General features: G+C 36.7%; 1 protein-coding gene across 11 annotated transcripts in view; it reads right to left on the reverse strand.

Annotated features, from left to right (window-relative positions):
- EPHB1 (EPH receptor B1) overlaps positions 1–24009 on the reverse strand; it is a 454416-nt gene that overhangs the window by 310733 nt on the left and 119674 nt on the right. For 10 of the 11 annotated variants that reach the window (XM_058187165.1, XM_058187158.1, XM_058187160.1 and 7 more), the window contains one exon: positions 17591–17655. In XM_058187165.1, coding sequence (XP_058043148.1) covers positions 17591–17655 — 65 coding nt within the window. Of the gene's footprint in view, positions 1–17590; positions 17656–19230; positions 19372–24009 lie in introns of those variants that run through there. The other variant, XM_058187162.1, reaches the window with a different exon arrangement.

Consider the following 24009-nt stretch of genomic DNA (forward strand, 5'->3'; position numbering starts at 1 on the left):
AATTATTTTAATGTTTGTATACTGTTTTTTATACGGCTGTAAACTGCCCTGAGTCCTTCGGGAGAAGGGCGATCTAGAAATTTAAATAATAAATAAATAAAAATAAATAAATAAATCTATCTTTAGATTTGGCAAGTGACCTGTCTTCTCCATGCCTCAGAGCCTATGTTTTTTTGGGGGGAAGGGGGGACAGCCATTGAGACAGCTGCTTGTGCTGTGGATACTGTCAAATGATAAAGTCATTGTTCTGACAAGATTCCTGTAAATAATGATGACCCAGGAATTGAAGAAGGGGAGGTTATAGACCATGGGGCGGAGGCGGCTGCCGCTGTTGCAGCCCTGGAGTTGGGTCAGGCTGAACCCAGAGTTCTGAGATCCAAAACTAGGAAGTGATAAAGATATTTGGGATTGTGTTGGTTTTCCTTATTCTCTTTTGTACGATATTCTGTTTATTCTTGACCCTTCTTTATTACGTATTTAAGATTTGTAAACTTAGCTACTTCGTGTCACCTGCTTGCCATATGGCTGTTGTATGTGTTAAAAAATTTGAGTAAAATTCTTATTTTGGATAAGAAAAATGAAAATTTACCATACCTGATATGTATTTGTATAAACCTTTTTTGACCAATAAAAACTTTTTGAATAAAAAAAAAAAAAAAGATTCCTGTAAATAATTCAGAGAATTAATAACTGAGGCAATGTTTCTTCTCTTTCTCTGTTGAGCTTTAAAACATTTCCAGATGGGAAATTTAAAAAAACATTATAGTTTTTTTTAGTTCCATCTCACAGTTCCCCTCCCATTCATTATGTAAAAAGGTAACCCAACAATAACACACATCCAGAAAATTTCAGAAAGAGAATTAGTGAAATAGGAGTGGGAAGGAAAAGTATAAGAAAGCTTGGCTGGTAACTATGGCAGTATTAGCCAGTCTATTTAGCTGTCACTTTTCCAAAGATTCATATATGTCATCATCTCAATTGTCAAATAAATTCAGTCATTCCTAAGATTTTCATATCTGGATTGTAAGAATCCAGAGAACCACAAGATGCAAGAAAGAGATTCAGAAAACTTTGATGAATAACCTAGATCTGGCATCTGTAGTCATTCCTAGGATGAAAAAAAAAGCCATTTTAGATGGATCCTGTCACAAATATCTTAGGAATGTTTGAGGTTCACAGAACCCACCTACCTCAGGAAATCATTTGTCACCATAACATAAGCATCTGTAGAAAATCACAGTGTTATCATAATTACAATACAACTGAGTTAACTTGTGTAGTTTCATCAGCTATCATTATTCAATTGTGTAATTTATATGATAATATTTATCCTCCTTCTCAATATTTATGTGCTCAATCTTCCATGTGATCCACAGCACAAGCCATCTTGACTCATTTCAAACTTCAAATTATTTAATCATTTAAATAGGTATTATATACAATTGCACGGAAGACCAATTTGTTACAAATTCACATTGGAAATGAGTAATCTGTTACACCTTTCTATTATGTATACACGCTGTAAAACACAAATATTGTTATATTGTTTTCAATAATACAGAAAAGAATAACATATTGCTATGAGCCATAACTGGTTAATATGTTTTTGGGCTTAGTATCTTAGACAAAACTCAATATTATGGTTTATAAGACACAATTTAGTGCTTTGCATCCAACAAACCACAAATTATTCATAGTTCATACATGATAGCCACCCTATGCAACTGCCATTTAGGAAGGGATGGAAAGCAGACAAGCATTTGCAAATTCAGAAATCACTTCAAAGGAATAAAAAAATTATTAATTTAGTCTTTTTAAGCACTCAGGGTCAGAGCTTTACAAAAATGAAGTGTCCCTTGAATCTTCAACCTGCCAAATTATTAAATCAACTTATACTTTCCAATAAGCTGTCTTGTCTGTAGAGAGTTACATTCCTTGGTTTCTCCCTCATCAACAGGCAAGTTGGAATGTTGTTCTAGCTGCTCTTTGCCTTCCCAGCTAGCATTCCATTTTGAGGGATGGCTGTGCTCTCAAGCAATGGGAGTGAGCTGGGCTTCTCTGAAGAACTGGAGGAGTTTTACAACCCAGTTGTAAGTCTGACAGCAATGTCAACTACCTTTTGTTTTTTTGTGTGATCTGTTTGTGCTTTGCCATGTCCTGATTGCCCAAATATGATTAATTGCACTTTATCTTGTGTAAGGTAGAGCTACCATATTTAGAATGAAAAAATTCAGATAGATGCTGGATAGTGATAAATAAACGCTTGTTGTCATTTAATTTCTCATGCTCAAGTACTGAACCCATAATAAATCTGCTCTGATTTTGTCACTCCACATTCTCATCATGAGGATCAGATCCTTAACAATCCCCAATGAAATGCAAAAGACTTTGCAGGGAACATGAGTTAGATCAGCTCTTTTATTTTTGAGTTCTTTATTTAGTCAGAGAAAGCTGGGTGATGGAAAGTGGCCATTAAATTTGTAAATTGATTAGAGAAAGGCCTGTAGTAGTTTTGTCTCTTGCTGTCAGCTTTCCATCATATTAAATATGAATTAACATTATTCCCCAAGTTGCTAAGAAAAATGTAGACGTTACATAAAAGACATATGGAAGGGCTTATGGGAAAAAATAAAAAGGTGTGCTGTTGAATAATAGTAGAATTCTGGTATACCATATAAGAAATTCCTATTACAGCCTCATGTCCCTCCTTCTCTCTTACCCCAAGACAAAGCATCTTCTCTTCCATTGATACATCTACCTCCTCCTTCTACCATTCATTTACACAAACTGCACATCTAGCCTCTCCGAGCTCGTGTCTACTTTAGCAGATGGTTATCCTGATCTGGCAGGCTTTTATTATTTTTAAAAAGAACAATTATTTCCTAAGGCTAGGAGCTGCTGCTGTGTTTCCCTTTAAAGACACAGATGTTAAGTCCTGTTATAGTCTCAATAGGGTGCATTAGGTTTTCTCAAATCAAAACAGTTTTGGTTCCTACAATCTATCAGTACAGAGAAACCAGTAATATATTACTACATAAAACACACTTCTCTGCCATAATGCAGTTGTAAATATATTACAACCAATAGAAAACTAATCTTCATGTCCTACCTAAGAATTAAGGATAGCAGCCAATTTTACAACATGCCCACCTGTGCTGCAAGAAGTAGTTGGAAAGGACTCTCAGTAGGTCTCTCTAGAAACCCCTCATAAGAATATGCAAGCATGCCAAGCAATCAGGAAATTAATGTTTTGTATATGGAAAAAAATGATGGCAGAATTGATTCAACTTGTAGACTTCAGGATCCTCCTTTGCTGAGTAAAAATTTAGAATTTGGGGGTACTGCAAAAATACAAACAAATTAAGCCATATGTTGAAAAGGCAATGCTTAAATAATTGTTTGTTTTAGTATATTTACAAAGACTATAGCTTTGGGGGTGGGTAAATTATCAGGGACGAAAAAGTATTTTTTCTTAAGATGCTGGAATGTAGACAGTTGGCTAGATGGAAAAATATTTTGTTTTGATATAAAACAGATTCTAATGACTCTGTAAGACTTATAACCTATACCAAAAATAGTTTCTCCTGACCTTTGGTGGCAGGATTATCCAAGTAAGAAAACTGTCAGAATCTGTGCAATAAAAATGCAGATGATTTCTAGATTGCATGAAAAGGTGACAGGACTTTTCTTGTGTTTTCTTTGTGGGCTTCCTAAGTGCTCTGTACTGTCCCTTTTCTAGAGGGTATCTAGGTATCCCTTGGATACCTCTAGAGTAGACTACTACAATGCATTCTTAATTGGGATTGCCCTTGAAGATCACTCAAAAGCTACAAGGTAGGCAGTTACAATTGGCAAATGACCTGAATGAGTTTTACTGCATGTTTGAAAGTAAACTAAAGCCACCTATCTCCACAACCCCCATCTTAGACACACCAACAACAGCCAAGCCTCCTACAACTGACCCCATTTCATTGGGTTCACAACCCCTAGTGATCACAGAAAAGGAAGTGCAAGACCTGTTTCACAGACAAAAGCCAGGAAAAGCTCCAGGCCCAGACAAGATAACTCCTTCTTGCTTAAAAATCTGTGCTGACCAATTGGTCCCCATCTTCACCCATATTTTCAATAAATCACTAGAGATGTTCTATGTTCCTTCTTGCTTCAAACGCTCTACCATCATCCCAGTGCCGAAGAAGCCCACCATCAAGAAACTGAATGACTACAGACCAGTTGCTTTAACATCTGTAGTCATGAAAACCTTTTAAAGGGTAGTGCTTTCCTACTTGAAAACCATCACGGATCCGCTCTTAGACCCCTTGCAATTTGAATACCGAGCAAATAGATCAACAGATGATGCTGTTAATATGGCTCTGCACTACATCCTACAACATCTTGAGTCTCCAAAGACCTATGCAAGGGTCCTTTTTGTAAACTTTAGTTCAGCATTCAATACCATCATTCGAGACATTCTCCTAACTAAGCTAAACCAGCTACAGGTACCGGAACAGACTTGTAAGTGGATCACAAGCTTCCTAACAAACAGGAAGCAGCAGGTGAAGCTAAGCAAGATCACATCAAATACCTGTACAATTAGCACAGGGGCCCCCCAAGGCTGTGTGCTCTCCCCACTTCTCTCTCTGTATACCAATGACTGCATCTCCAATGATCCATCTGTTAAGCTACTGAAGTTCGCAGATGACACAACAGTGATCGGTCTCATTCGAGACAATGACGAATCCGCATATAGACGAGAGGTCGAACGACTAGCCTTGTGGTACAACCAAAACAGTCTGGAACTGAACACACTCAAAACCGTAGAAATGGTGGTAGACTTTAGGAGAAACCCTTCCATACTTCCACCTCTCACAATACTAGACAACACAGTATCAACTGTAGAAACCTTTAAATTTCTAGGTTCTATCATATCGCAAGATCTAAAATGGACAGCTAACATCAAAAACATCATCAAAAAAGGACAAGAAAGAATGTTCTTTCTGCACCAACTCAGGAAGCTCAAACTGCCCAAGGAGCTCCTGATTCAGTTCTACAGAGGAATTATTGAGTCTGTCATTTGCACTTCTATAACTGTCTGGTTCAGTTCTGCAACCCAACAAGAAAGACACAGACTTCAGAGGATAATTAGAACTGCAGAAAAAATATTTGCTACCAACCTGCCTTCCATTGAGGACCTGTATACTGCACGAATCAAGAAGAGGGCCTTGAAAATATTTACAGATCCCTCACATCCAGGACATAAACTGTTTCAACTCCTACCCTCAAAACGACGCTATAGAGCACTGCACAACAGAACAACTAGACACAAGAACAGTGAAAAAAGTAAAAAAAACAAAATGCACAGGTACCGTACATGTGGTACGTTGCTCAATAGTAGTACCTGTGAGAGGGATCTTGGAGTCCTAGTGGACAACCATTTAGATATGAGCCAGCAGTGTGCAGCAGCTGCTAAAAAAGCCAACACAGTTCTGGGCTGCATAAACAGAGGGATAAAATCAAGATCACGTGAAGTGTTAGTGCCACTTTATAATGCCTTGGTAAGGCCACACTTGGAATACTGCATTCAGTTTTGGTCCCCACAATGTAAAAAAGATGCTGAGACTCTAGAAAGAGTGCAGAGAAGAGCAACAAAGATGATTAGGGGACTGGAGGCTAAAACATATGAAGAACGATTGCAGGAACTGGGTATGCCTAGTTTAATGAAAAGAAGGACTAGGGGAGACATGATAGCAGTGTTCCAATATCTCAGGGGCTGCCACAGAGAAGTGGGAGTTGGGGTGTTCTCCAAAGCACCTGAGGGTAGAACAAGAAGCAATGGGTGGAAACTGATCAAGGAAAGAAGCAACTTAGAACTAAGGAGAAATTTCCTGACAGTTAGAACAATTAATAAGTGGAACAACTTGCCTGCAGAAGTTGTGAATGCTCCAACAGTGGAAATTTTTAAGAAAATGTTGGATAACCCTCTGTCTGAGATGATGTAGGGTTTCCTGCCTGGGCAGGGGGTTGGACTAGAAGGCCTCCAAGGTCCCTTCCAACTCTGTTGTTATTATTATAGTTTTTTCCCAAAGGCCATCACTCTGCTAAACAAATAATTCCCTCAACACTGTCAAACTATTTACTAAATCTGCACTACTATTAATCTTCTCATAGTTCCCATCACCAATCTCTTTCTACTTATGACTGTTTGACTGAACTTTGTTGCTGGCAATCCTTATGATTTATATTGATATACTGACTGTCAATTGTGTTGTAAATGTTGTACCTTGATGAACGTATCTTTTCTTTTATGTACACTGAGAGCATATGCACCAAGACAAATTCCTTGTGTGTCCAATCACACTTGGCCAATAAAATTCTATTCTATTCTATTCTATTATGTGTATGTCTCATATACCCTCACTACACCAGTGCTCTGGAAGCTGCACTGACATTTCAGTGGACTTTCAGATACAATTTAAGGTAGTGGTTTCTCTTATAAAGAGCTCCAGGTATGAGACCAGGTTATTTGTGGGACCATTTGTCCCTTTTTGTTTGTGCCTATCCCACTAGATTCAACGTCTATGGAGATTCTCAGTCATCCAGGTCACGGTTGTCCCAAAGGTGCTTTTACAAGAGGCAACTGAACTTTCTGGTTTTTCTTTGCAGGTGTTTTGCTTCTCATCCAAAAAGTTTCTTCAGCCCTGAAGAAGCTTCTTGGATGAGAAGTGAAATGTCTTCAAAGAAAAAACAGAAAGCCCAGTTGCCTCTTGTAAAAGCACCTTCGGGACACTAAATCCAACAAGATAGTTCCAGATCTTATCTATTAAATAGTAACATCTGATGGAATCCAAGAAGTATAACCTGCCCTCTGAAATACAATGCCCCCTAAGATTCATGGAGCCCTGACCGTGCTAGTATTTTGGGAGTTCTTCAAGACTTGCGTGTTCCTTCAGGCTTGGTGTCTAGAGGTCAGGTGAGTCATCAATGTGAGATGTCTTTCTTATGATGTGAGTTGGTATTATCATTGGCTACCATTATTTAATTTTATTGTTTATTATTCTGTTAACCCTTATGAAATAAAATAAAATTTAGTTGTCTAAAATGTTAGTAATTTTTATGCTGTTATTGTATTTTGTTTCAATTCATTTTAATTCTGTGTGGACTGCCTAGAATCATAACTATGAAATGGGCAATTACATAAATTAATATAATAAAAATAATAAATAATAAACCTACAGCTCATCATTTATTGGTAATAAAAAACAACAAAAATATATTGATTTTTGTAGTGTTTGTGTGTTTGTGTTCATGTTTGGAATTTTTAGGGCAAATACATAAAATGTCTGTTCATGGAAAGCTTACCTATTCACCAAATGTTTGCCCATAGTTGGCAAGGCTGGTCACACAATACACACTTGGCAGAAGGTAAATTAGCAACAAGCTATTCCCTGTCACCCTACAGGAGGCCAAAGGCATTATTGCAAATAAATACGATTATAGAGCTTGGTGTTTTGTTCTCAACACATCAGTGTCTTATTTATTCATTTATTTCCCATTAAAAAGTCCACAGAGAACTGGCAAGCAGCAAAGAAGGTGTCTAGGGGCACACTGATACGTGTGGAATGAATGTTCATTCTAATGATCTGGAGAGAAGATGGACACCCCCTCCCAGTCCAAAAAAAAAAAAAGGAAGAGAGGGAAATAAAATCACGAAACAATCCTCTAAGAAGACCCCTTTACCAAAATGTGTGCATAGAGAGACCATCATGTCACCACATTTCTACTTGAGTTTATTGTCTTCTTGCTAACATTTGGTGTACTCCATTTCCTGTAAATATTACCAGAACAAATTCTAAAAATTATTTAAACAATTTAATTTAAAAAGATTCTGTTTAAATTTGCCATTGCAAGGTAAAGCAGTACAGAAGAAAATTACTGACAAAAACAAATCCAAATGCTATATGCAAGATATGAAAACATATGAAGCTTCCAGTTTTTCTTTATAGTCTTCCTTCTGTTACTGTATTTGTTTTGCTACTAGTTTTTTTTTTTCTCTACCTGTCTTCTTTTTTCTCTCCACCATCTGCCTTCCAGCTCTGCCTTTCCTCTCTCTTTCTTCAGCTTCTGGCTGTACATGCATACCTGTCTATCCATATGTTTATTGTTAGACACTCTATCTGTCTATCCACCTGCTCTGTCTTTTAATGGCAATCACATGTCCCCACCCCCTCTCCAGTTTTCTGACAATTTCAGCAAATCACTTTGTTTCATGACATTAATATGTTTCTCACCTCAAGAATTAAGCGAGAAACATATGCAGCCAGTTCGTACCAGTTTGGGTGAACCGGTAGCGCCAACAATTAGGTGTTTTTTTTATTTGCATTTATATCCCGCCGTTTTCCGAAGACTTAGGGTGGCTTACACTATGTTAGCAATAGTCTTCATCCATTTGTATATTATATATAAAGTCAACTTATTGCCCCCAACAATCTGGGTCCTCATTTTACCTACCTTATAAAGGATGGAAGGCTGAGTCAACCTTGGGCTTGGTGGGACTAGAACCTGCAGTAATTGCAAGCAGCTGTGTTAATAACAGACTGTCTTAGCAGCCTGAGCCACAGCGGCCCTAGTTGGCCCCGTACACCCGCCCCTGATCTATCCTGTCCTTTATTTCCTACTTTGTAGCTCTTCTCAATCATGTCACACAGCTAATTATCCCCTCCCCCTCGCTGTTCTACTTACAGTTACTGACCTGGAAGGTAAGCAGCTGATCTTATAAATGCTCCATTTTCAGTGCTGTGCACAAGCGTCTTAGGTGTATGCACACATGCTCACTGAACCAGTTGTTAAACCAGCAATATCCCACCACTGAACGTATGCTAGTTCCCCACAAAGTAAAATAACATTGGTTGAAAATGACTGTGAATCTGCCAAACATCTAAAAATGATGGAGAAAGATGGGATTGCAGAATGCAGTAATACATCTCTTATTCTCTAATCCCAAAATAAATTCCTAGGAATGTCTGGGAGCAAAATTGTTGAAGAGGTTTTCTGAGTTAAAAAGTGTGGTCCGAGTAACAAACAACCTTCACCCTTTTCCTCCCACCACCATCTTCACTCCAGAACCCTTATTTTTCTTTTCAATATACTCTCTTCCAACTGATTGACAATCAGGCCACCACCTCCCTGATGGGCTTTCACAGAGTATAAATATATGGCTCTTTGAAAGGCCATTTGGAGGATGTTGAGTCCCAGCCTGCTTTGTGAGGCTCTGATTGTTCTGAGACAATCTGGACTCCTGTGTATTGTTTTTAATCTTTTTTTCTTTTATGTGAGTGTAAGCTGCTCAGAGCCTGCAGGAATTGACCAGTACAGAAATTTCAGGAAATAAATCAATGATTTCAGTATTCGGTAGAGTCTTGTTCTAAAGCCCAAGTATGGGCCGAAGATCTTTTTAAATAAAAAAACCTAGACTTGTTTATTTCATCAATGTACATGGCCAGTCTTGACAAATGACTGAAGGGCAGCATACAGTTAGAGCAACAATAATATTTCAAGTATGAACACTTATAACATATAATGAAATTTAAAACAAATTATAATGGAGATTATTCAACAATTATAATTGTTATAAATTATAAACAATTATAATTGTTAAAAATTATAATTTTTTTAATTTTTTTTTAATTTTTTTTAATTTTTTGAATTTTAATAATTTTAACTGGGGTATTTTATTTATGGGTCAAATTTGACAGTTTTAATTTTTGGCCATTTATAGAATAGGTTATTTTAACTGTGGTTTTAATTTGTATATTGTACTGTTTTAATCTGGCTGTACACCGCCCTGAGTCCTTCGGGAGAAGGGCGGTATAAAAATTCTAAATAAATAATAAATAAATAAATAATGTTTGGTGAGTTCACAAATGTCCTAATCTAAAGCTGGGCGAGAGGGACAACAAGTCTTTGGAGCCTTGCAAAAGGCAGGCAAGATTGCACACCTGTCTATATTGGGAAATATAACCCTACTCAGAACTAAAACATCCAGATACAAAAGGTTTCAAAATCCACAACCATTTGAACTTGCTAGAGTTAAGTATTTCTTTCCTATCCAAATCCCAACAGCTTCTGGATACTGAGACAGAGTACTGATGGCAACACTTGAGTAACTAACTAAGGCTAAAATGTATCATTCAATATCTCAAGATGAGATAATCAAAGGATTATCTCATCTAGTGACCTCATATAGGAAGGAGAGATGCACCCCAGAAAGGAAGGATTAAAGACCAGAGCACCACACATACACAAACACACAGGCACACCGATGCTGATTGGATTTCTGACTGGAATACTGACTTGAGGAAAGAAGACTACAATCATATCACCCTGTTTCCCTCTCCCATCCCTCTGAACTATACAAGACTTTGCAAATTTAAGAGTATTTTTGCAAGGCTAGAATGTAAATTATTATAAATGAAGATGGGACCTTCTATGGACACTCTTTGTTTCTCATCTATGAACTAATAGAGTGAGGGCCCTTTCTAGGATAGTTGCCCATCCCTAGAAATCAAAGCTATCTGTTTTCTTCACAACTTGGATTTAGAAAGGTAGCGGTTTTTGAGTCTATCTACTCATTCTAGCTGATGAAATTTTGGTTACTTATTACCAATAATGTATATTGTTTTATTCTTTCAAGTATTTCATTCTGGTCTTTTAGTTGATTGAAATACACTGCCTCTCCTTTTACCAGGCTTACCTTACATGATTGCTGTGGAAACACGCACATATACACACACAAAAACACAAACATAAAATGGAGTAACCTAGAGGGGAATTCCATGAAAATAATTCCAAAGCATTTTTTAGGGATAGAATTGCAACAAAACTATCCCAAAGATGTGAAGTTTTTGTGGCAAAATGAATTATTATTTCAGCTTCAAGGTGTTTCAAAACTGCACAGAGGAAAGAAAAGAAAAACCCAGCAAAGACCAATTAACAGCCAACTACCGATATTTGTCTTCCTTTTTGCAAGGACTCCTTCAAATTTCCTTTGCTTTGACATGTCTGTCTATTTTGTTAACCTTTCCACTGCTTTGCACAACAATAATTTCTGGTACAGCTTCTCTCCCTAGCTAGCCTTCTATCATCTGCTTAAAGCTCCTTATGAAGCTAACACCATCCCTCTAAGTGATCTTTTTCCATGTACCTGCTCAGGTCTTTGTTGATCACTTCTTTGTCAGAGGAATGCAAGTCAGGGTATTTTATGTTCCCATTCTTCAAACGCTCCTATTGTATAAAGAAGGTATTTTAAGTGCCCGAAGGTGGTTTGTTCCTCATTACTCCACAGAACTGACATTAATAGCCAAAGAAGAGCACTGCTGTGTACAATTATGAATGGTGTTCAGGTATGAAAGCTGCTGCAAGCCTGCTAATGCTTCCTAATTATAACCCTTTAGGTACTGAGTGCAAGGGAGGCAAGGCAAAGGAAAAAGTCTAGAACACTGACTCCAAGAGGGAGGGAAAAGTCAGCAAAGACAGGCAGGTTTTGGCAGCTTCATTTTGAAAAGCCTATGTTCTCTGTGAAATTGATACTAATTTATTAATATAATAAGCCAATTGGTATTGTGCAGCTAATGATGATGCACCATGTAAAGACACAAGGCAAACCATAGACACACATGAATCCTTTCCATGTGGACAAGTGCCTGAGAAACCAAATGATCAGTCAAGGCAAACTTCCCAAAAGACAGAGAAAACAAACAAAGACATTCCGTCTACAGACAGTATGCTTTATTAATAATAAAAATAATTGATAAGAAAACACTCTTGGTAAATATAATTGTACTGTATTCCCTTGTTCTTCCTCAGCAGAGATGCTATGGGGCCAGTAAGTAAAAAGAAGGAAGGAGCCCTCCTGAGCAGACTAAAGACCTGCCTATTACAGCATCCTGTGTCAGACAAATGCATCATAAATGCTCACTTCTGAAATGTTTACAAGAAAATTGTAGGGTTCTCTTCCTGTAGTAACCAGAATTTAGAACAAATCTGAAGGACCACACCAACTCTTGGCAGGTTCTCTGGCTATAAGATATGGCCAAAAATAAACAGCTTATTACTTGCCCCTTCCTTCTTGATGTATGACATCCTTATTTTGAAAACGACTATTATGTGGCAAGTGTTCCTGCCACTAACCTTCCAACCTATCTTTAGCTATATGAGTGATGCAAAGTGGATGCTACCTGTTCTGTTTTCACTCAACTCCAAAGTCATTATTTTGCCTATTATGGAAAGTTGGCTGTTGTAAACTTTTGGTTTCTCTTTGTGCGGTTCTTTTCCAAGCTTGTATTCAGATGATTACAGCTTTTACTGATCTCAGTTTCTGATGACATATTGTATGTAACTGGAAAGGGATGCTGTTACACAAACAGCAGCTTGGAAGATGATTATTGCAACCACATTATGAAACAACCAGCAACAAGTTAATCTCCACCTTAAATATATTAAATATCTCCCCCCAAAAAAGGTAACTTTAGCAGGCAAGCGTATATGAATTTTTCAAATTGGCGTATAGCCTGCGATCCTGGAGAAATTCTTCACACATTGACTGACTTTTAACTTAGCATTCACGGAACACAAATATGTGAATTGTGTTAGCAAGAGAAGAGGTGACGTATTCCAACGATGAACAGTGGTGTTAATAAAATTGTTAATTCTGGATGTCCCAAAGTTGCTTTTTCAAGAGGCAACTGGACTTTCTAGTTTTTCTTTGAAGACATTTCAAAGAAGCTTCTTTGAATCATCCAAGAAGCTTCTTCAGCAAGTTGACTCTTGAAAAATCACCTTTGGAACAACCATGACTTGGATGACTGAGAATCTCCATAGACATCTGTTAATTCTGAAGATGGAAAATGAAAGTAGTTGGAAGCATGAACAGAGCAAAAGTGCAATCCTATACATCGCAGCATAGCAGGAAGTCCTAGAATGCCTTGTTAGACCTATTTCAGAATAGGCCCACTGCCATTAGGGTCACTTCTTATGTAGAAATTTGTATACTAAATTTCTGCCTATAAACTGTAGAGTTCAGAAATAACCATTTCTGAAAGGAAACAGTTAATTAAGAAAAGTCTGGTTGTTTATTGCAGCTTGGTGATAGAAGTTCAAATAACATATAATTTTCCTCCTTTTATACAGCAATCCCATTGGGTAGGCTGGACTGCATGCATATGCATATATGCACATGGTAGGGGGGTATTTTCTGATTATGGAAGCCCTGACACAAGGTGATTTACTTTTCATGACAGGTTTGGGATGGTTTTGATTTTACTGGACCTAATCTAACATCAAAAACATACTTCCTTGGACTTGTGCTCTCTAGATGTGCTGAAAAACAGCTCCTGTGCTGGCTTTGTAGATGTGCACTCTAATACATCTGAAAGGGACTAAATTTTGGAAGCTGACCTAAGACATTCCTACAAAGACAGTTCTATGTATGGTACCATACTGCATGCATCCAACGTAATGTTTCTCTTGTAAAGTCCTTATTGGTTCTTTTTCCAGATCCTGATGTATGGTTTCATGCTTCACAATTGTTTATAGCTGAACACAAAATATATCGCTGAATCAAAGAATTTGTTGCCATTGTGTGGGATGATAATCACAAGTTTAAATCGTTTTAAAACAGGGGGATTAGACTATCCGTGATTTCATCTCCACCTCTTATGTCCTGAATAATTTAATGCCAACATTTCAGAAACGAAATTGGAAGATAACTATTGCCCAAGTGCTTGTGAACATTCATGATGCATTTGGTACTCCATTGTCTGACACAGAGCTAAGAAAGAATGATTGGCCCAAACTTTCATAGTTGGTTTCATGGCTAAAGCAGAACTGAAACTCCCAGTTTTTAAGCCAGTGTTTTGAATCACTACACCAAAATGGCTCCCCATTAGTTGTCCTTGTATTTATTATTGAACTCCACAGAAAATACAATTTTATCCTACATCTATTTTTTCCAACATGAAAAAAATGTAGAGAGAATTGAGGTTTGAGTCCACATTTAGGATTACATCCCATCTGCTACTTGGAATATTTTAGTTTATAATCAGCCCTGGGTTCAAGGGGAAAAATTGGAAGTCAAGCCCTAAATAATAAGATTGATTTTTAAAAATGGAAAATGCTTTGGAAGGGAACAAGAGAAAGTGACAAGAATTCCCTTTCACAGTTTAGATGTAGAGAAAGAGTGCACAATTCCAACTGCATATAATCAAATATGTTGGGTTTTCCATTATATGAGAAGTGATAAAAAATAAAGGCTAGTTAAGATTATAATGAGATAGGAAGCAAATTTCTTCTACTGCCCCTCCACAAATATATGCCATATTTAACAGAAGTAAAGATAAAGCTTGTTCAGATCTCATTTTATTATAAACTTCACCCAGTTTGCACTTTCCAAAACTTTCCAGGACATCTAAAATAAGAATATTCTGTGTGCAAATCCACACTGTTCTCAACTACGTATTAAGCCCCGTGAGCTGGCAAACTCAAGAAAAAAGAACCACTTGGATTTCTGGAACGATCTTTATTGCTAGTAGGCTAGCTATTGTATAGAATCTTGAAAACCTTCCAAAGCAATTCTCCTGCACAATTTATACCTAGTGTGGGTAAGAAAGTTATTCTGAGACTCTTCCTTATGGCTCTCCATGCCATAACAAATGTCAAAAGACTGTTAAATATTAATGGCATTCTACATCTAAATTAAATTGTAAGCTTCTCTCAAACTTGTTTAGTAAAAATGTGTGATTTCTGAAAGTAGTCCAGCAGATCCAAAATAAGAGGCAATAAATAGTGACCTCTAATAGTTCAGAAATGAGAAGTCTATAATCAAAGAAAAATTATCTTTCTTTTTTTACTCAAAGGAATGGTAACAAAAAGGAGGTTAAATAAATCCTTTCTTCTGATTTTTTGTTCAGAAATTACTTCAAAGCTGGTAATTCTTGAATAGACATGTATATTGCCATTTAGTTCTGAGATTCAGGCTCTAGGTAGCAAGTTGATAGTATAATTACATACCTAATGCAGAGCAGAGGCTGCAGTTTCCTTTCCCTTGAAGCATTGCCAAATTCTACATACTTTTCTGGCAAAGAAGGAAATGGAGGCAGTGTAGCGGGAGAGAAAGACAAGAAGAAAATCTAATGCCTGCAACCACAATTGTTGACCTTTTTATTTGTTACTGTTATTGTTTTATTTTATTTGTTTGAGAGGAAAGAAATAATGGATGCCAGGATTAGGTATTTGCAACCAGTCCATGACCAAGAAAATTGGGACATATATTTGGAGCAGTTGAATAATTATTTGCAAATACAGTTGCAATAATTATTTGTGATCACTTCTTCTCAGCTGCAAATGAGGTAGGGACCTGATCTAAGGCATTTGCCATTGATCACTTCCATTTGAGTAGGCTTTTCTAGTGATTGATTGTGCAACACAATTGCTGCACAACAGCTCAGTTTAACAATTTTCCAGAATCCGAAAGAAATTATGCAGTTGGAGTTCTAAGTCCATGTGTGTGTGTGTGTGTGTGTGTGTGTGTGTATGAACAGATATTAATTAGGATTATAAATCACAATTGCCTGGTTTCATATGTCAGAACTCTTCTTAATTATTCAAGGTCCCTCCTGAAAAGCTCTTTAAAAGGAGGTCCATGGAGTCTTTAGAGCAATTTGGGCATTTATTCATAAGATGTACTAAATTTCCTTTGCCTGTTAATGTCCGTAATAGATTAATTTATTATTATTAAATCTCCACAAATGCAATGTTTTACAGGTAATTCAAAGGAAGAAAGTTTAGCAGGTCAGCTCTCCAGTAAATGATCAAGGGATCCACAGTAAGCATACAATCTAAGATGTCCCATTCATTGTTTTTTCCACTGTAGACAAGGAACTCTTCATCATCCCTATCTACATAGGCTCCATGGCATTGGAATCCAGGAGATAACTAGAAGAGAGAAAGGGTGAAGAAAGGTTCTGAAATCTCTTTCTCATATTTTCTCCTCTAGTCTACCATCAATCACTACACAATTTTGAAATAGCTCTTCCAACTCATCCAGTTCATCAGAATGAATTCCCAAAAATGAATGATGAGGGCAAAACCATTCTAATGCACATCCCTGCGTTATAACAGAAAATCTGCTGTGCACTCACATTCTCTGCATCCTCTTTGTCAGAAATGTCCCAATTAGCATCTGCTCTCCTGATAAGAATTATCAAAGACAGGTTTGAACTTCTGCATAAAATCTTGATAGATTTCTAGTATGCCACCTTTGCTTTCAGTCAGTAGAAATGCCCATCTGCCTGCTTTTCCTTTCAAAACTCTAAGAACATAATGTCTCCTTGGTCAAATCTGTAGGGAGCTCCTAACCTTCCCACCATGAATAATTCACACAGAATAAGAAAATATTCCATAGTCTTGGCTCCTGCTTTTCCTTAATTTCTTAGACAGGTATTCAGGAAGTTTAACCGCTACTCAGCCACCTGTAGTACTCCTAATGACGTAAACCCTGAGTTAACTGCACTGTAGTATTATATAAACTTGATCTATATCAGAGTTCCCCACCTTTTCTGGCTTTGCAGACAGGTGGGGGGGGAATTGTTCCACAATGTGAGCAGACAGCAAGCGCATATGCACAACTCCATTTGCGCAAGTGGCAGGCACACCAACCTGAGTCCCTAGGGAGATAGGGCGGTATAAAAATATGAAAAATAAATAAATAAATAAATAAATTCACACAAATGGCACCCTCTGTTTCCACAGCCTGGTTGCAAACAGCTCATGGCCTACTAGTGGGTCATGGCCCAGACGTTGGGGGGCCCTGATCTATGTGATCTGTTACCTATGCTTCAATAATACCACTGCCTCTTATTCTGCCAACAACAAGGAACCTCAAAAGATCCAAATCCACATCCAGGATGCAGGATCTGACCTTTCTTTCATGAGGCACTATAAAAGATTTCAAGATTCATGAAAAACTTTGTGAAGCTGGCAATCTCAGGAAATAAAACCTGCTAGATTTTTTGAAAGATCTTTACTGCTGGTAGGATAATGTAGGAGAATTTTGAAAGCCTACTCAAATAATTGTCCCATACAACTAAAACCTAGTTACTCTGGGTTTCTTTCTCATGTTTCGTCCCTCCCTTGGACTTAAGAATCTCTTCTTAACAGTCCTGTTTCCTCCTTTAAGTTTCTTACTGTTCTCTTTGTGTTCCTAATGTCTATTATACATTTGCTCACACTATGCCATACATTTGTCAGTCTAAGAAAATCTACATTGGAAATAAACATACAAATGCACAATTTTATATAAATCTGCAAGCATAAAGTGTGCATCTTATAATGGCATCTTTAAAATGCATATATTTAGGTAAAAAATATCATGCAGACTTTTAAAAAATTCTGAGTACCAATAGGAGCAAAACTAGAAGGGAATGTGACTGGAAAGAAAAGCATAACCAAACCTGAAAATTTGACCAGTCTTACTTATTTGAATTTATGCAAGATACACCACCCCCTTTACAAACCCTTTAAGTAACTGACATCTACTTACCCCTGATGGTGGGTTTGCTGTCCAACCAAGTTCAGCTGTGGCTGTCCGAGTATCCATTAGCGTTTCTGAGGGTTCAAAAAGAAATGGGGAAGCAAGTTAGGAGTCTGAATGTAAGTACAAGAAATATTAGAATATCATTTGAATTCAAAATTGATATATAATTTTTATTGCTACTCTGTGAATACAAGCTTAAGCTTTTACACGGCTTTGAAACTTGACTTTATGACTTCTAGTAAATACAATAATGGAACTGGAAGAGACTATTTGGATGAGTGAGTTGACTTTAAAGCATTCCAGGGAAGTAACTGTCCAGCTTCTAATTAATATGTTTAATTTTTCATAGCATCTTAAAGATTACCAAATTATTGTTACATTAGCTTTTAAGGACAAGAATCTATTTCATTGGATCTATCTAAGGAACTGAACACAAGAAAGCTTAGGTTATAATAAACATATTGGTATTGAATTACTATAAAACACTCTTTACGTTAACACAAATGGGTAGTTCACTTTCATTTGAAAGCAGTCTTTGTTTCCAGAAATACTTGCTTATTCTCCTGTTGTATTGACAAATGTTTATATTCTCTAATAATAGTGCCATATGCTTTATGTTAATAGTAGTAATGGAGTTAACTCAATCAGAATTATCAGAGACAGTCAAAGACCAGTGCATTTCCTAAAACACCCACTACCAAAAGGAAAACAAAAGTTTGTTATAATATGCCTGAGACAACAGTATCATCTAGAAGTTTGTTGCTTCTCAGTGAAAATGCACAAAGGTTTAACAAAGGTTTAAAAATCTAATAGTCTTATAGACTATAAGGGTCTTATAGTCACAGCTAACTTGTCTCACTGATTTAAGTGATGCCCCAATTCAACTTACTTTTTTAGTTGAGTTACAGCTCAACTTTTAATACACCTCAATAAATCAAACTCAAACTTGGTATTATAATCAAAAAGCCAAGGTCTGGATTCAATCTCTAGGCAGATGACATTATTGATGTATATCAATACCTATTTATCTGCTTATCTCCAAATGCCAATCACAATTGACCTTCAAATTGCAGGTTATTATATGGGCCGTATCTCTTTAGATATTTCATACTGAGCTTTCTCCAAATCACTCACTACACACAAGATTGATTCATACCTGTGACCTCACCATAAGGCTGGATGTTTCACTAACTCTTCTCCAAAAAAGCAGTACCAGTTTTTAGATATTTAGATTTTCAGCTAATTCTGGTGGTGCCAAAAGAACATAACTGCATTTTTTTTTACAAAATAACTGGAGCAACAAGTTGAAGTATGTAAATTTAAAATGTTTCTTGCATCCAAATGAATGGCTCTAATTTCTAGTACTATGCATTAACAGGATTCTAGATGGATTTAGTAGAGTGCATTCAGAAAGTTTTCAGATTCCCTTCACTTTTGTCAATTTTGTTATGCTGCAGCCTGATTCTACAGTTGTTGAAATTTTTCCCTCATTAATCTACATTCAGTACCCCATTAATCTACATTCAGTACCCCATAATGACAAAATAAAAACAGAGTATTAGAAATGTTTATAAAATTTATTTTAAAAAACTTGAAATATTACATTGGCATAAGCATTCAGACCCTCCACTGACATGTTTCCACACCTTAAATGAGTTGACCTGTTCTTCGTAATTCTCAAATAGAAGAAGTTTAGCACAAACAGGACTCTTCCAATAGTTGTTCACCCTGGCAAACTGAGCAATCAGGGGCCTTAGTAAGAGAGGTGACCAAGACCCCAATGGTCACTCTGACTGAACCTCAAAGATCCTGTGTGGAGATGGGACAGAGTTTTAGAAGGACAACCATGACTGCAGCCCTTCACTGATCTGAACTTTATGGCAGAGTAGCTAGAGGGACGTGGTGGCTCAGGGGCTAGGACGTTGAGCTTGTCGATCGAAAGGTCGGCAGCTCGGCGGTTAGAATCCCTAGTGCTGCCATGTAACGGGGTGAGCTCCCATTACTTGTCCCAGCTTCTGCCAACCTAGCAGTTTCGAAAGCACGTAAAAATGCAAGTAGAAAAAATAGGGACCACCATTGGTGGGAAGGTAACAGCGTTCCGTGCACCTTTGGTGTTAAGTCATGCCGGCCACATGACCACGGAGACGTCTTCGGACATCGCTGTCTCTTCGGCCTTGAAACGGAGATGAGCACCACCCCCTAGAGTCGGCAACGACTAGCATGTATATGCGAGGGGAACCTTTACCTTTACCTTAGCTAGAGGGAAGACTCTCCTCAATGCAAAACATAAGAAACCCCACTTAGAGTTTGCTTCTCACAGTCTGAGAGTCCTTCAAGTGCTTTTTTACTTTTTGCAAACTCCAAGTGGACTCTCATGTGTTTTGCACTGAGGAGAAACTTCCATCTAGCTACTCTACCATAAAGCCCAGAATCCCATGTTGCCATAACATCTTGGATATCACTTTTAAGTTGTTAATAGATACAGGATTTAAGAAAAATAAGTGAGAAATACAAGAAGCCAAAAAGATAGGAAAGGTATTTAAAGTTATAGGCTTTACTCATTTCTATGAGTAATTGATGGATGCTTGGCCAAATCAAGAATGTTTGTGTATTGATATTTTGATATACACTGATTTGTTTTTTAAACGTCTTGCCAACTTAGGCCAAAAAAAATCATGAATAATAAAGCAATGTGCTTGGATACAGGCTTTTGTACATGAAGAATTAAATTTATTTTATGTTTTGAAAATATGATAAAGCTGTTCTACTGTTAATATTTTTCCAGTTTCCCCTTTTTTGAAGAATAATAATAGTAATAACACAACATAAACAGAAAAACAGATGTAGTGGGAGGAATCTTCCAGGTTTTATTGATTTATTTAAAAATTAAGTTGCTTGATTCCAATGTTTCCACCCAATGTTGGGGAAGGAAATGGCATGCGTGTCATTAATCTATGGTCAAGTAGTTCCATTCTGGGCATTCCCCCCCCCCTTTTTTACAACACAGTTGACTCTGTTTTAAAGTCATCAGTTTATGTCCCAAGGCAATTCTAATCATAATTTTAACTATATTTCAACACTCATAACTTCACAACAAAAGCTACTGCAGCAGAAAACATTCCAGCTTTATTATTTTTTCAAATAACTCAAGGTGGTGAACATAGCCAACACATTTTCCTCCTCCTATTTTCACATAACAATAACTGTATGAGATAACTTGGGCTGGGAGAAAATGACTGGTCCAAAGTCACCCAGCTGGCTTTCATGGCTAAGGCAGGACTTTAACTCATGGTCTGTCGCTTTCTAACCTAATACCTAACCACTATACCAAACATTAAAAACCATCTTATTTCTTTGCCTTCTATGTTATAGGTTTCCTACGCACTGGTACCTAGAAGCATCCTATGCTGCTTTAGCTCATTCTTCTCTCTCTTTTTTTCAAATCTGGAATTAAATACGGTATATTCACCTCTTCATGAGCTATTTGTTCTTTAGTCTTAAGTAACCAAGCTTGTGGCAGACTGACAAAACCAGTATTTCTGATCATCCCACTGTCACTCAAACTTTGGGAAATTTTGAATCCCTCAACTGTCATGTTACCATCACATAGAGGATTGCTACATGTCAATTTTTTTGACTAATACACCTGCCTTTTAAATGCCCAAATCAAAGAAGAATGCTGACATGGAGAGAGATTAACCAATAGTCATAACACACTTTAGTGCAATCAAAATTAAATGATTCAAGATAGCTGAATCAGCTCAGCCACAAAGTTGTATTAGTCACCATCATAGATTAACCAAAACAGGCTTCAGAATCCACTAAATCAATGTGCCAGAATGCACTTTAGCTGCATCCATCTAAAGCTCTATGACCTATCAGTATATGCATAGGATGGATCAGGTTTGATGGATGTAAAACAATTATCTAAGTTTGATCTATGACAATAATTTCCAACCTAGAAAACATGTTCAGATGGTTTTTTTACACACTCCACCACAAATCATTATATTTTAACTTGTATTTCTGGAAACAGCTGGTATTATCTGTATTTTATCCCATGTCTTGTTCCTGTAGACATCAGTGGAAATATTTCTTCATTACAAGTTCTGTGGCTGAAAACAAGCCAAGAGGGCAAGTACATGTGACTAATCCATTGAAGAAGTTTGCCACCCTGCAGTGCCAAATCACAATCTGACTTACTTAAACATGAACACATATTGAGTGCTAAGGTTGGGCACATAAAACAACAGGGAAGGATCCTTCCTCGAGGCTCAGTCTGCTAGCAGGAAAAACTCTAGTCAACCACTTCAAGTAACAGCTGGAATCTTCCTTACAATTGCAGTGCATCAAATAAGCAAACATGCCTGCCAGTCATTTCACTCAACATGAAGTTTGGGTAGTAATTCACAAGTACTTTCCATTGAAGACTTGTAAGTTAAAGTGTTTTCACAAATGATTTGGTGTTGGTTTTGGAAGACCCTTTTAAAAGAATTTAAATATTAAGGAATAAATTAAAGGAGTTTTGCACATTACCACGTTTTAAGATTAATAAAGAAGACAATGATATTAACAAAAATATGAAAATACGGAATCAAACAAAACTGATGAATAAAACAAGTTTTAAAATTGGGAAAAGTGTAAAATACTATGATATTACTATGAAAATATACGAATAGCATATATGTATGCTATTTCAAAATAATTAGATTAAGGTATGAAATCAAGTTAAAAAGATATGTCAAGATGGGACAAAAGTCATTGCTGGAGAGAATTTCTATGATTGAGATAAATATCTTACCTACAATGTTACTTTTTTTTCAGATAATACCTGTTGGACAAATGATGGACTATTTAAACAATGGCAAAAGGCACATCTAAATTTGTGTGGCAGGAGAATCAAACCACAAATACAATGTTAAATAAATATAAGGCATTACAAGATATAAAAGAAAGAGGAGAATTGGATCTATCTGATTTTAAAGTGTATTTTGCATCCTGCTGCTTAGTTTGCATGAAAGTGTGGGTGTTATTGAGAAATAGAAGTCTTAAGGAACAGAAGGATATCATTTGAGAAATTAAGTGGCATGAATATTTATGGTTCAATAAAGCTAAGGTTGTTAGACATGCCATATTTAGAATGTGGAATAGATACAAACCCAGGTTGTGCCTGAAAACACCTCTATGGCTTTCAGCATAAGAAGCACTTCATAGATAAGAGATAAAAAGTAAATATAAATGAATCACTTATTGTAAGATACTGGAATTTTGTCAAGGAGAATGCAAAATTAAAATCAAGAGAAGATCTTATAACAGAGGGATAAACTGGTTGTCCTCAGCTTACAACAATTCATTTAGTGACTTTAGTTACAAGGCACTGAAAAAAGTGACTTGTTTTTCACATGACTGTTTCAGAATCCCCATGGTCACATGATCAAAATTAGGACAACTTGGCAACTAATATAGTTATAATGGTTGCAGTATTCCAGAGTTATGTGATTACGTTTTGTGACCTTCCAACACGGAAGTCAATGGGGAAGGCAGATTCCCCCTGGTTAGTAAACCATGTTTACTAATTTAACCAACGCAATGATTCACTTAACAACTGTGGAAAAAAAAGATTGTATAATGGGGCAAAATTCACTTAACTGTCTCATTTAACAACAGAAATTTTGGGCTCAACTGTGGTCATGCACTGAGGATTATCTGTATTTGTCAATAGTTTTGTTATATACAATTATTAAAACATTTAAAGTAGACAAAATAATTTTTGGTTTTGAAATTTAACAGTGTACAAATAGCGAACATGTATTTGCTAAAATGAATTATCTTTTATTGAAATTTTAAACACAAGTAATTGAATATATGATATATGTTACCAGAGACACTGTCCAGAATATGTAAATGTATGTTAGAAATGTCAACAATAAGGGATAATTTTATCGTGTTGGTAGACATGTTAAAAAAAGACAGAAAGTTGGATTCAATTACATACACTAATTCTGAAAAAAAAAAAAAGATTAATGTACAATTGAAACCAGAGACCTTTCTTTTGGGGCTGATGGACAAACAGTTGGAAAAAAGGTCATGCAACTTTGTTTTTATATATGATAATTGCAGTGAGATACAAAGGTGAAAAGATTCAATGATACCCTCAGTGAGGAATGGATTGTGAAGATGACAGGATTTGTAGAGGTGGCCAAATAGACTTTTTTGGTTTGAGAAAAGGCATTATATATCTACATTTATTGCTGACTGAAAACCCCTAATAGACTTTTTGCATGCAACAGAAAAGAATGAACTTATGATTTCTGACTTCGATTGTTAGGGGGGAAAAATAGATTGTAGGAAAAAATGAGTTATTTTGTAACCATAGGGGTAACTTTATACTTGTACTTCTGACTGCTATAAAGAAAATTGAAAGT

The sequence above is a fragment of the Ahaetulla prasina genome, chromosome 6 (genome assembly GCF_028640845.1).
Source record: "Ahaetulla prasina isolate Xishuangbanna chromosome 6, ASM2864084v1, whole genome shotgun sequence".
NCBI classification, from domain to species: domain Eukaryota; kingdom Metazoa; phylum Chordata; class Lepidosauria; order Squamata; family Colubridae; genus Ahaetulla; species Ahaetulla prasina.